This window comes from Tauraco erythrolophus, chromosome 16, assembly GCF_009769465.1.
Source record: "Tauraco erythrolophus isolate bTauEry1 chromosome 16, bTauEry1.pri, whole genome shotgun sequence".
In the NCBI taxonomy this organism is placed as follows: Eukaryota; Metazoa; Chordata; class Aves; order Musophagiformes; family Musophagidae; genus Tauraco; species Tauraco erythrolophus.
In genome coordinates, this window is record NC_141480.1 from 8,719,895 (window position 1) to 8,733,899 (window position 14,005).

General features: G+C 42.5%; 2 protein-coding genes across 3 annotated transcripts in view; one reads left to right on the forward strand and one right to left on the reverse strand.

Annotated features, from left to right (window-relative positions):
* Window positions 1-1,831: 1,831 nt before the first annotated feature.
* MED7 (mediator complex subunit 7) lies at window positions 1,832-3,215 on the reverse strand. The gene is made up of 2 exons (XM_086621657.1): window positions 3,164-3,215; window positions 1,832-2,562 (listed from the first exon to the last, which is right to left on the reverse strand). Exon 2 carries the CDS (start codon window positions 2,541-2,543, stop codon window positions 1,851-1,853), a length of 693 nt encoding a protein of 230 aa, XP_086477783.1. The 5' UTR covers window positions 2,544-2,562; window positions 3,164-3,215; the 3' UTR covers window positions 1,832-1,850.
* Window positions 3,216-13,595: 10,380 nt separating this feature from the next.
* ITK (IL2 inducible T cell kinase) overlaps window positions 13,596-14,005 on the forward strand; it is a 31,491-nt gene continuing 31,081 nt past the window's right edge. The window contains exon 1 of one of the 2 annotated variants that reach the window (XM_009987953.2): window positions 13,596-13,766. In XM_009987953.2, coding sequence (XP_009986255.1) covers window positions 13,596-13,766 — 171 coding nt within the window. The remainder of the gene's footprint in view (window positions 13,767-14,005) is intronic. The other variant, XM_086621316.1, reaches the window with a different exon arrangement.

Genomic DNA, 14,005 nt, shown 5'->3' on the forward strand with positions numbered 1-14,005 from the left:
AACTTTTTGGAAAGTGAAAGCAATCTTAAGTATTCTTTAAATGGCATAATCCTCGTTTACCTCAATGGTTTCAGTAAAAGAGTTCATGGAAATTGCTAGTTGCTGTTCGGACCCAGCTTGTACAGTATTTTGAAGCTATGGCACCCAAGTCTGTGACTTTATTAAAAGCATAAAAATTAGACAAAAATCAATAGAAAGCCATTGAGCAGCTACAAGCGTTCTTTTGGAATGGCAAAGTTAAAACGTCTGTGACAAACTGTAGTTCCAGTGCAAGACTTCCCTTATCCAGGAGGCACTAAATGTTTCTTCATATCTTCCACATGAAACAACGTTTGCAAAGTAGGTATCAGTTTAATTCTGCTCACTTTTAACTGTGTTAGTTACTTGCAAGCAACGTCATCTAAGTCTAGTCAAGGGAGAAGGAAGGAAAGAGTGGTAATAAAGGAGAAAAGAGTGAACTTTGTAAAATTATTTATATATTTCTAAAATAAAATGTTCCTACTTCTTGTTACTTATGATGCCACATGCACTTAAAATAGCAGATGATGTCCTCCAATGAGTCACGAACTCGCTTCAGTTCATCTTTATCTGCACTGAGCTCAGTCTCCACCACCCAGCAGCCAAGAACTTCTGCCTGCCTATTTGAGTAACATTTCTGAAAACAGTGGAATTATCGAATGAAACAGAGACATAGCTTGTTAAATCACAGTTAAAACCAGAGTTTGTGCGAGTTCCATCACCCATAAAGTTTACCTGGCTTTAGCTGCTGCACACACTTTGGAAAACATACACACTACAGTGTTACATGGCAAAAAGATGGAAGCAGGATTTCCCTGACAGAAGTGGCAGGGTAAAGAAGCCACCACTATCAAATCACTCTTTTCCTCTGGCTATGGGGAGTTGATCCAACTCAAACGTTCTTTGAAGATGCTTGATATGGCTTCCACTTGATGGAATACTCACAGGTTCTTTCAAACTTAGAAGTCCTCAATTAGTATAAAGGCTAATTACCCAATCAGACTCTCCTTCCTGAGAAAAATGCTCTGCTGGGCACAGAGCCCACCTAAAAGGCAAATATAAAGCACCTGCACTGCAAAATTATTCACTTCATGCATGTGTGTTAACCATACAGGAAATGTAAGTTAGTCTAAGCATCTATGTGTAAAAAGAAAAAAGTAGGCATTTTAGTAAGCTCAAGACTGGTTATAATTTACATTTAAATCAAAATCCAATTAATTTTAAGTCACTTAGTTGCTGAGATTCCTGACAGCATGTCTCTGCAAGGCAAGTTACACCACATTACATCTGTAATAAAGGAATGCTTAAGTTCTCTTTAGTGCAGCTATACTATTACAAAGCTAGAAAGGAATGGATTTTGCAGACTTGACGCTAATTTTACTTTTAATATTGAATTATGCATTCCTGAAAGGACCCAAGGAAATCACAAACAACTAGCACTTACTAGAAATGGAGGAATTGTCAACTGCAATTCCTCTCAGTCAGACCCCTTACTTGCTTCCACACTACAAAGCAATTAGAAAAAAATAAGCATATCCAAAAAAGCAGAAAGTGACAAATAAAAGTACAACAGAAAAAGCTAACTTTAATCTGTGACTACCGCTTCACATGATACATTTAACAAACAGTATAATTTTTTGTTTCTACCAATAAACACACAGCTCACAAAATATTAAACATTTTCATCTGCCCAGTCACTCACAACCTCCAACAGGTGTACAATAAACGCTTTGTCTGCTTGTATAAGAGCAAAACAAAACTCAATGTTTCCTCTCAGAATCCATTCTGCGTCTCATTATGGTGTGTTAACAAAAAAAAAAAAAGGGTTTTCTTCATGTCATTTCATCAATAATGCTACACATAGCTGCATCTTTGTCTAAAACCTGATCTCTCTTGCCACCAGATCGCTCTCTTTGCTTTTCACTCTGTCCGATACAGTTGCCGCTATCATCAGTATCCACTGTTTCCACTTTCACTCCGAGTCCTCCCTCTGAATGAGGCAGATCATCAGGCAAGGAAGCCAGGCAGTTCTGAATCATCTCTACAACTCGCTCCAAGTGCTTCTGAAATCGCTCTGCAGTTTCCAGACGCTGACGTTTCTGCACTTCCATCATGACTCTCAGTGTCTCCCTAGCTTGGTGAGGGCGATACTCATTTATAAGGTGATGAACGTGAACAAAAAGCAGTTTCAAGTCTTCCAGCTTCTCCTCTCGCTTTATACTCCCTGGACTCCTTATCAAGATATCCAAGAGGTCCAAAAAGTTGACCAGGATAGACATGTTAAGTTTCCTTAATTCCTTCTTGTGATCAAACTGCATAGGATGCAACCGTTCAATACCCTGGCTCTCCAAGGGTCGAATAATCAGATCATCACATTGAAACTGATTACCAAACATCATATAACTGTCTTTCACAGGTGGGGGTGGCTTTGGAGCCAGGCCTTTACGGATATTTTCATCGGTATATTCTTTTATATATTGCATTGGAGGTGGAGGAAGGGCACTCACTTGCTGAGGTTCACCCATTTTTGGCAGACAAAAATACCTAGGGATTGTCCCAAGAAACACATGTTAAACAAATTGCGTGACAATCTTATTACATAAATAAAAACAAACACAACATAAGCGAGCTGGTTGTGAGAAAACAAGCCAGAAAAAAGCCATCATGTGCAGAATACAGCAAACTCCCGAATGAATCAGTGTTAACTTTTCACTAAGGTATGCTTTTATCAGGATTAACTTCACTACAGGCACATAAAACATTCATTGCTCGAACCAGCCTATAAACAGAGCAGCCACAGGAAAAGACCCCTTCCCTAGCTGAGGCCTGGCCCGGTAACACCACGGCCCGCCAGAGAGGCACCCGCGCAGCCTGGCGGCGGGAAAGCAGTGCCTTCAGGAGCGGACGCGGCCTCACGCCCCGGGTCCACAGCCGCTGCCGCCGACCTGCCCTGCTCCGGGCCGGGCCAGGCCAGCCTCTGCGAAGGCCCAAGCCCCGCCGCGGGGCTCGCCAGGCCATTGCTGAGGAAAGAAAACCTGGAGACGCGCTACAGCGAGACTCATCGGCGACCGACCGCGTACCCGGCGCGGGCGACAGCCCCGCTCGGAGCCGGAGCCCGCGGCCGCGGCGAGCCGCCCGTCCTCACCTGCCCGCCGAGCTCCCCTCAGCGCCGCCGCCAACACCCCACTTCCGGCCAGCAGCCCGCTTCCTGCCCCTGATTGGCTCACCGCTCGCGGGAGGGCACGCTCTGATTGGCCCTGCTGAACACCGGTCAGAAGCTCGCTCCACTCAGCGCAGGGGCGCCCTCGGGAGGCGGTGCCAGCGCGGCGGGGCGGGGCGGAGTGCTGCGCCAGGAGGGCGGGGCGCGCCCGGTGGCGGCGGCGGTGCCGCCCGGCAGAGCCTTTCCCGGGCATGGCAGCGCGCAGCCCGGGCGGGCTCCCGCGCCAGAAGCCGCTCCTGAGGCAGGAAGGCCAGAGACTTGTTGGGCCTCAGGAGCGTTTGCAGGCCCGGGGCCGCCTCGGGAACTCCCCGCCGGCGGTGGGACAGCGCGCGGAGGCGGGGGTTTGGGTCGGTGTGTCCCTGCGGCTGGGAAACGTGACGGAACACACTTAGATCGGCATCTGCGGACATGATTCGTACACGTTAACCGCTGTGTGATCATGTGTTGTGCCGTGCTCCCATCCATCGCAAACGCGGGCACTACCCGGGTCGTGACGTGAATCCATCACCCTGGAAAGCGTCTGCATCCTCGTCAGCCGAACGCGCCAGACCGGAGTCATGAACGCTGTAACGGACGGCGGGGCTGCAGTGGTTTTCTTTCGGTTTCGTTCTAGGAGGAGCTGAATTAAAAATTGCGGATTTCAGTTGCTCGCCCTGTGGATGGAGCTGGGCTTGCTGGCATCACCCCCGCAGGGATTTCTCCCTGGAACGGCCAAGACGACAGGATTTTTTGACGCTTGGCCGTTTACGTCCCGTTTTCTCTCTTCCTCAGCAGATGGCAGCAGTGGCCTTTGCCTGGCAGGGGCCCGCTGTGTGCACGCGCAGTCTCGTTTACAGATTCACTCTTCCAGGTTGATCATTCCCCCCCCCAAAAAGTTTTGATTGAATGGTAGTTACTCTGGATGCTGTTAATTCCAAAACAATTCAAAGAAACTCCAAAATAGTTTATTTGACTAGAAAACCTGAAAAACATTTATAGCTCACATTTTACTGAATATCTGAATATTGAAATACTCCAAACTAAGCACTCTACAATTGACAATGAGTGCAACCCTGGCTGCAAAATACACTGAGCTGAGCTATTTTTATTTGTAAGTTAAGTACATTTTGGGGAGGAACAATCCTCTTTGAGACATTTGTTCTCATGATTTAGCCAGCATCTGTCACGTTGGAAGGAAGGATGGCCTTCAGTGAGCTCCCCTGTTACAAAGTTTGATGCCCGTTTTCTCTGGCGATGCTGTACAGTATTTACACATTTTACATGATGTTCCTGATGACTTCAATTATTACATTGTTTCTTAGTCTTATATCTGTTCATTACTTAGTCTGAGTTAAAGGTTTGTCCTTGTCTTTTCTCTGCATTCACACAGATTGAATGTCACTGTCATCAGTGTGATTATACTTTACTATTTATCCACGTGTATCTGTATATGGATATGGCCTATGTTATGTTTTCAAATACAGGCTCAAGGATTTTTTTTTTTTTATGTAACTAGACCACAATTTATGCATATTGTCCAAAGGAGGGTATTCTTGTCTTTTGGTAATGACTTACAACTTTAATTTAGGGAAAACTGACACTAAGTTGATCTGGGCTCAGTCTGTATTTGTCAATAGTTTCTAGACTGCCAGATCTGATGCTTTCTGATATCTGAAGTGATATCTTCACATTTTCTGTCCTTGGTGCCATTACTTCTACTTAAAAATCGAGATAAAGGTCCTTACATTAAGGGTTTTATGGTGCCCCAAGATGTGAATTAATCTAGTGTTCGCAGAAACACATCCATATGGACTGAAATGTCACAAGTGTGAATGGCTTGCTCAGATTCAGAAGCCTGGGTACAGAAAGCTCTTATTCTTTGTGCAGAAATATACTGGTGGGCAGCCATGGTGGACAACACAATGCAGAAGAAACGTACCAGGATAAGGTGGTTTGCCCATGTTGTGCTCAGTTTTCAGTATTTCAGCACTGGACCATGACCTAACTGTCCCTTTGAATCGTAGGAGTTGTGCTAGTACACAACCTGTTAGTAAGAGCCACCTCTAAGAGAACTGGAAAGCACAAAAGGTAATTTGATTCTAAAATAAGTGCTGTATGCTTTAATTATTTTGACAATTAAGACTTAAAAAACAAGTTAAAGAATGAAGACATTTAAAAAGTTGCCACCAGTCGCCACTTCACTACCATGGCTATGGAACTTACAGTCTCAGCAGACTGAAGGAGAGCTTTGGGTGTAGATATTGAACTGGGGCCCTGGTAGTATCCCATGCCGCAGGCTTGCTGTTTGACACAAACCAGTCATTGAAACTCTCCATATTGAGCCACAAGGTCCTCTGGGGTCAGTAGGAAGATTTGAGAGACCTTTGATCTTCATTCATAAAATCAGAATACTTTACCACGTTGCTTCTTTCATCAGCTGGTTATCTTGTCAGCTGAGAATCTAAACAGTTCAGAGCAGAACATCATGTGCTATCAGCCAGGGGCATCTGAGATGGTTTATCTTTTCTCTTTTTTTAACATGCTTGTTTCTAAGTACTACTCCGGTGCATACAAATAATCATTTTGAAGTGAAAGTATTCAAGGATGGATGTGCAGATCTTATAAAGGCACATAAACATGGAACTGAGGCACGGTTGTCAAATACAGGCAAGGGTGCAGTTCCATGCTGCAACTAAACAATTTTCTCTTGGGAAAGGGAGGTCTCATTCCTTCACCCTCCTCCCCTACTCTTTCCTCCTGGTCCTGTTCTTCTTTTTTTTTCCTTCACCACTCCTCCAGCCCCCTACTTCTGGCCGTAGAGTCCTTTCTTCTCACTACTTTGTATCATCACCATCAGAAGAAGTTGGATTGCAAAGTAAACTGATACAACACCAAACCCCACAAAAAACATGACTGTAATTTTTCTGAATTACATTTTCTGCTCTTCTAGGGAGTTAAGTCAGCTCACTGTGCTATCTATCCTGTGAGCATCAGGGCGAGCTTTTAAGAGAGGAGAGTGCATGGGCAGAAGGAAGGGATGAGGTCGGGGAGATGGTGAGGGGAAGGGTTCTCCTTGTTTCTGTAGCAGCAAGCTCTTAGCTTGTCTCAAATCATCTTGTTACATCATACCCTACAAGACAGGCAAGGAATAAAAAGCACCGCCTCCAGAGATGCACAAGAAAACCCATGTAGTAGGAGGTACTAACGCATCTTTGGTTTTCTTGGACTTTCCAGACTTTGATTTCACATTCTTTTAACAGGAGCTGAGCTTCGCTTTCTGCTGCCGTGCACTTGGTGAATGTATCTAAAATGCTGTGACTTCAAAAAGTAGAAGATGTGAGGGGAAGAGGGGGGCGAACACTTGTTTTTCACATGAGCTCTGTGATCTTCTTGAGTCATTTTCCCAGTCTGTATGTAATGTCCAAAATAGTGGGGATATAATGTCAAATAGTGAAAGAAGAAAAAAGGGTTTCAGTCTCATTCTTGGTAGCATGATTGATTCTCAGAATCATGGATGACCCTTTTCAGCCTATGGGGAGCTGCTAACATTTCTCTTTACAGTGGTTCCACATGAGAAATTAAGAACGATGGCGAGTGTCAGGCACAGCACTCTACTGTTTCCTGCTACATTTCAGCTCTTTTCTGAAATAAGGGTGCTACTCAGTACAAGCCTACCGCTGATAATATGGCACAATTCCTATGGCATCTCCAAATCGTGGGTATGAACCTGGACACCCCTTCAGCAGGTGAATCAGTACAATGATATTCTCGGCCTCAAAGACACAACATCTGGATTTATTACTTTAGTTAAGTTTATTTTGGTTTTCTTCATAACTAATTTTAGGCAAATGTTCATGTTCCATTACCAGGCATTCCAGTTCTGTCAGTTCAGCAGCAGTGTGCACAGTGTGCCATTGCAGTATGCTGAGATATTTTAGCGGAATTTGGATCCACGCATTGCACAAGCACGGTAAATACAAACCCCATTTTCATGCGTGGTCTTAGAACAGTGCTGCTCTCTTCTGTGCTAGAACATATTTCTTCCATTTTTGATCACTATTGCACTCTAAAGAGTAAACATAAGTGGGTTTATTCCCCACACTGTCTGAAATATAAGCTCAAAATAAAACTCACTTCCAGTCTCTTGTTGGGCTTAGGTTGAGTGTTACATCTTACAGCCTAGTCAAGCAATGAGCTCAGGAATTTCCTTTTTTGGTGATTGTTACAGGCTTTGTTGCAGGATATACCAGAGAGGAGGGGAAGAGAAAAGGAGCCTGTTGGGGGTGAAGGAGAAAAGGAGCCTGTTGGGGGTGAAGGAGACTTAAGCAAGCTTTATGTCTCCCTCTGCTGTGGTTAATTCCCATCTCCCTGTCTCCTGCTGTGGCTTTGGGAATTAATGAATTTGCAGTGCAGTGCTGTGCTGCCTTTTCTTTCTGACCCCTCAGACTAAAGTATCAGCTGCAGCCTATTGGTGCACCTCAGATTCAGGAAAGAAGTTTCATGTTCCCATCATGTAAAAATTGTGGCACACCAATCTTCAATGCACAAGACAGAAGCACTGCTTTTTGCTGTGTACAGCCTGTTACCACAGGTATCTGAGAAGATTCAAATCTCAGCACAGAGCCCGGACGGTTATTTAGATATGAAACAGATATACTCATTAATAAATTGACATGGCTCGAAATCCTGGCACATTTTGATAGAATCAGCCAGCACTCTTTCCTGCACTCATCATCTTAATGTTGTTTCTGGAAGCAACCCCCCTAACCGGTTGTTAAAGCAAACATTAATGCTGGGTCTTTACTGGGTCACACATCTCTGACCACGGACTATTCTAACTTGCAAATGAACACGTCTCAAAAAACATGCCTGCATGAAGAAGTAATCCCTATCCAGCCATCAGCAACCTGGGTAGCTGCAAACATGTCATATTGCCAGAATAAACTGCAGGATTTGCAGCACTACAGTTTTCCAGCACTGTAAGTCATGCCTTTGTCTTCAGAAGGAAATAGTAACAGACAGGAACCACGACAAGCAGGCACTAATAAAAAGAGCTGGAATGAAATCCCAGTTTGGTTATTACCTGATGAAACTGGGTTTTCCTTTCTGCATTTTTGCCTTACAGAGAGTAGCTGAGCAAAGGATTATTTGTACCTTCATCACGGAAGAGCCTGTCCTAACCCTGTGCAAGTTCACCAGTATAAAACATGTTCTCTATGTTTCTGCCAACATCAGTAAGCCTGGGAGTAATTCGTTTCAGGCATTCAAATCATGGATAATTCACTACATCCTCCTAGCAGATGCTCCGAACAAGGCATCTACTTTCCCAGGGCTCCCGAACTGTTCACAGGAGAATCCTGCTCTGGTTCTGCAAGAGCAACTCCCTTGGTCACTGGGAGCAGTGTGAGCGGATTCAAAGGTGCAGTTGTAAGACCTCGAGAAAAGCTGGATACATCTGGCTCATAAAGACCGGGCTAATTCTTCCCTTTTTCTGCAGCTTTCTGTCCTGTTCTTTGGGTCTACTGGAGACATATTTATTGGGGTGACAATGAACTGACAAAGAAGCAAGACAGCTGAGTAATCTAAATAGAGTTTCTCACACTCTAAAAAAGCTGAGCGGCAAAATGGGTTGATTTCTGGAAGCTTGAAAGTTGAATGATAATCGTCATATTGAACAGCTGGTGAAAAGAAAGAGCTGGCACCCAGACAGTAAACCTGGCTCAAATATTACACATGGTAGCAGTATACGGGTCGTTTTATGAGAGTGAAGATATAGTTGCAGCCTTCCGGTCTGTTTTTTTTAGAAAAACAAAAAATATCTATATTTAACTTTATAAATTTCTCTGCCACCTTAAGGACATAAGCACGGGTATCAGAGCAGGATGTGCGGGTGGGGAGATTTCCACAGTCTGCAGTAATAAAAGTGTGAACTGCATAATCTGGGTAAATCCCCTAAGAAAAAATCCAATCCCTGAAATAACATTTTTCGGAGCAGAAATAGAACAGTTTGCAGACAGTAGCAAGGGAAGAACAAAGGTGGTTAAAAGAAAGAAAAGGAGCCCACTGAAGCCACAGTTGATAAGAATAACTTTATCTGTAACCTCAACTTGCCCAGCACAGAGGAGTATTTAGTGCACACGGCAGCTCAAACTGAAATCAGAAAAACTGAAAATATTTCATTTTTTTCCCGCATATGGATGGAAAAGTGTCAAAGGATACATGGTAGCAGGCTTTATAAAGGCACCTAAACAGAGAAGATGTAGGATACCTAAAAATTTCATCAGGCTTTGTCTCTTTGTCTTAAGGTTTAGACTTACAGTGGTTTTAAGACACTTAGGATATATTTATAGAATCATAGAATCATAGAATCATCTGGTTGGAAGAGACCTTCAAGGTGCGTGCTCATACATTCAGTGTGTCACTGCACCATCATACAAGGACAGCTTCCAGAAGTGAGATACCTGCATCAGCAGGATATTCCAGCTCAACCTAAGAAGCCCTCTCATCAAGGCTATGTAGTTTGTATGTAGAGTTTTAAAACCTGTCCTCACATCTTCCAGCTCTGGAGCCAACTTGGTCCTAGACAAGTGGGGTATTTCTAGTTAGCTATATATATAATAGATAAATATATATATAAAAAACCTATATATCTCCTACTCTACTGTAGAAGGGTCCTGAAGCCCTCAAATGACTGGGGCTTTGTTTAAAAGGGTTAGAATGTGTTAATCACCAAGGTGGATGATGGCATATGATTTATGTCCACAGTTCATATCTTGAAAACAACAAATAATTTTATTTAAAAATTGGACAAGAGGTCATAATCTTTGAAATTAAATAAAATTCAAATACACATAAGCAGGTTACTCTCTCATAAATGTATAATTACATATTAGTACAATTGTTAGACAGTGTGTTTTTGTATATACATGTCGACCTGGCTATATATTCATTAGACTTAGAGAGCATTCTTTCTGTTTTTGGCTTGCTATGCTCAAATATTCGTGTGCTTGCTACACATGGGGTTTGGGATTAAGGTGAGAAAGGAACATGAAGAGGTAGATCAGTGACAAGAGTGGATACAGAAATACATCAGACCCTATCTTCCTTCTCAGTTCAACAGTGAAGTTGTCAATTGATAAAGATATTGCAAAACAGAAATAGCAGCTCTCACTGAAATCAACTCCTGTGTTTCTATCAATGACACTCAAATCTGGCTGTGTTGACTTGTTTTATTCCTTGTGGTCATTCTTATTTTTCCCGCTATCTAATATCATAGCTGGCCCATCATCAGCTTGAATTCATCATGGAAAACTCTGAATCGCTGATCTTGCCTGCTAAATCCTGCTATTTCTGATGTAGCTACCAGATTCTCTATCACTCCAGGCCAAAATCCGTGACTATTTTCTTAAAACTGTGTGTGTCTTTCTTTCTACGTGTTGTATCAAATCTGTACCTTCTCTTCCACAGCAGCTCAGCCTGACCAGTTCCCACATGCAGGGCCAAATCTCGTTTGCTCCTTGTTTCTCTCTTGCCTTGACCCTCACAGCATCTTCCCGTCAGACCTCCTACAACGCATTGCGTCATACCACCTTTACACCAAATGAAGTGCAGTTGCCAAGCCCCTTATCGGAACGTTTGATCAAATTGCTCTCCTCTTCATGTCCCTCCACTAACTCATCTCTTATCTCATGAAGAAATCAAGCTGCCAGTCACTACATTCAAAGAATTTCTTAGCTCTCCCCCCACTACTTACCACCCTTGCTCAATCTCTTTTCCCGCCACATCCTCTTGTCTCCGGCAGCATTGCTCCCCTCAGAGGTCTATGTGTTGACGTCTCATCTCTACTGTCCTATATGTCTTGGGTTTTTTTGAAGAGCTGTAATGTCACAGCCTTACATTTCTATTTATATTAATTTTCTGAGAAGACAACATGTACATCTCTGCCAAGACTGCAACCTCCCTTGGCCCAAGCTCTAAAGACTTTTCAGAAAGTCTTTAACACACTACAGTTAGCGCAAAAAAGAGACTAGAAAGAAGACCATAGTCCTAAATAAGGGTTCATAGCTAAAAATGCAATGTCATTACAAACTATGGTTGTGAACTTATCTGTAGTGACACAAATTAAGCAAAGTGCTATTAAGATCAGCCTTTTGGAGGGATTCACTGTTGCTAGCAGAGCGAGGTCGATGCAGTTTGTCAGGGCACTCTACTTTCCGTGGTTTGATTTACTAACTACAAGAAAGGATCTCTGACAAAAATATAAACCAGCAAATTCTCAAGCATGAGGAAAGTTATGTGCAGGCAAAAGTGGCCCTTTTTTGAGAGGTGCAAGCACCTAAAGAAGGCCTGGGAGTATCCAAATAGCTGCTGTTTACACAGAACACAATTTTTGAAAACTTGCAGCAGACTCTGTGTTTTTTATAGATGTGCACCGCATGAGGCAGATTGTTTTGTAGACAAATTGGGAAATTTGGCCCAAGTGTTGATCCTAGTCTAGAAGCAGCTATGAAATCCCCCTTGGCGGCAGTGACAATTTTTCAGGAGATCACGGGCTTGTGTCGTCTTTCTTGTTCAACCACAAGAGTTCCTTGGAACTCAGTCACTCTGCCAAGAAACGAAACAGCTTTGCTAGACTTGCACACAATGAATGTTTCAATAGACGCTATGTCTCGTCTTCGGCAAGACCACCACGTAGAGACAGATAGAGAGATACACAGGGATCAACTGCACAACAGCTTCTGGTTCTCCCTATTTCTGTTTCATGGTACTGCATTCCCTGTAGCAAATTCTCTTACAGATCTGTATGTCACGTGCTATCTTTAAGTTCTATTTTTATGGCAAATGCAGCTTTTCAGCTAGCATTGAACAAAATTGGTAAGGAATGTTTCATGATCCCTGGAATATGCTGCCTAAACAATTTAACATAAAAGCAAGGAAGGGATATGCCACCTTTGTTTTGGGGAGGGATAACCCATACATTCTGTTGAGAAATATGGTTGCCAAGTCTATCTAAGAACTGCTCTATAAAAGCCAAGTTTTCATTTAAAGAGTTTGCAGTTGTGTTATGTGTTCAGATTTTTTTTCCTCATGAACTGAATTTAAAATAATGAAGTATCTTCTTCGGAGCTTGAAAACAGCTCTGAGAATACATCAGCAATAGGAAGCTACCTCCTTATACCCTAATGCTACGTTAAGCCTAAATTAAAGCCAAAGTCAGCACTGATAAATTATGTACACTGGAACAATTTTCAGAAATACCTAATCAAGAAAATACTTATCTTGCAGTTTCCTCACATTCCACCAGACTCCATCTCTTCAATCCTCAATAGCATCAACAACAAAATTATACATCACTAATAGAAAAATACACGAAATATTAAAAATGGGAGAGCAGAGAAAAATGAATTGCATTTGGTTTAAAATATAACAGTGCTGTTGCACAAAGTGCATTAAGTACATATTAAATTTTTTGTAATTCTATATTTAGCCTGATGCAGACTGTCCTGAATGGTGCCCTGAAGTCCTGAGGAAACCAGTTGCACCTAGCTTGATGTTCATACTCTCTTCACTGCTGACTACAGTGGTCTTGATCACATCCGCAGAGAGCATGTTGTGCCTGTGCCTCCTGGAACGTCCAGCCATTGACTAATTAGACTGCACCTGCAGCAGTCAGTAATCAGTAAATAGTAACCAATGGTAATTAATTAGTTATCATTGTATTTTATTGTATAATTATTTATTATTGTAACAGTTTGTTTTCAGTTTATATATCTACCGACTACAAATCTTTATCGTGCCTTATACAAGTGTATCCTGGATATTATTTTCTTTGCTTACGGAGTAGGATCTTTCATGTCACATGGGAAACTTCCTCAAAATAAGTTGTATGAAATCTCTGAGACACACAGTCAACTGTTAAACACTCTAAATGGGAAGGCATCATTCCTTTGAAAAAGAAGTATGGATGCATGACCTACTTCTAAGAGGACAGGAGAAACCCTCATCCTATACATCCACCTTCAGTGTGTGCATTTACAACTGTATTTTCAAAACAGGCAAGTAGGAGACAGATGCTTATTCATGCCACACCCCTTTTTAATTAATCCTTAATCATTGACTCACATCTACTGAATGTCGCTCAAGTGTTATTTTTTCCACAACATTTACCTTAGCATATATTTCATCATGTGCTGTTCGTTTTGACTTCAGAGAGGATGTGGTTATGGTTTGACAGAAAGGAAGCTTTGCTGTAGATGGGAAGATAAAGCTCAAAGCACCTACGCTGCCTTTTGAACATCTTTTTTTTTTTTAAATTAACTGTTTTCCTTCTTGCGTCTCTTTTCTTGGACGGGCGCTCAGCGTGTAGGACAGGCGTCCCATGTCCTGGGAGAGGACCATTTTCGGCTCAGCCATGAATAACTGCGTGCTCCTGGAGGAACTGCTGATCAAAAAATCCCAGCAGAAGAGAAGGACTTCACCCTCCAACTTTAAAGTGCGCTTCTTCGTCTTAACCAAATCCAATCTGGCTTACTATGAACATCGCCATGGGGTACGTCAGCCATTTTCTCTGTCAGAATAGAATAATAGGAGGAAGGATAAAATTTGTTAAAGAAAAGGAAGGATGCTAATGGAGGGAAGGATTATTTTTATTAAGTTTTATTAACTTTTCTAGTCCTTGCTACAACACTATTCACTGAAAATTGCAAAGTGATCAAATGGGTCATTTAAAGCTTCTGGTCAGTGGGCATTTGGTGTGCATGGAGGAATAAGACTACTTTGCTATTTTAT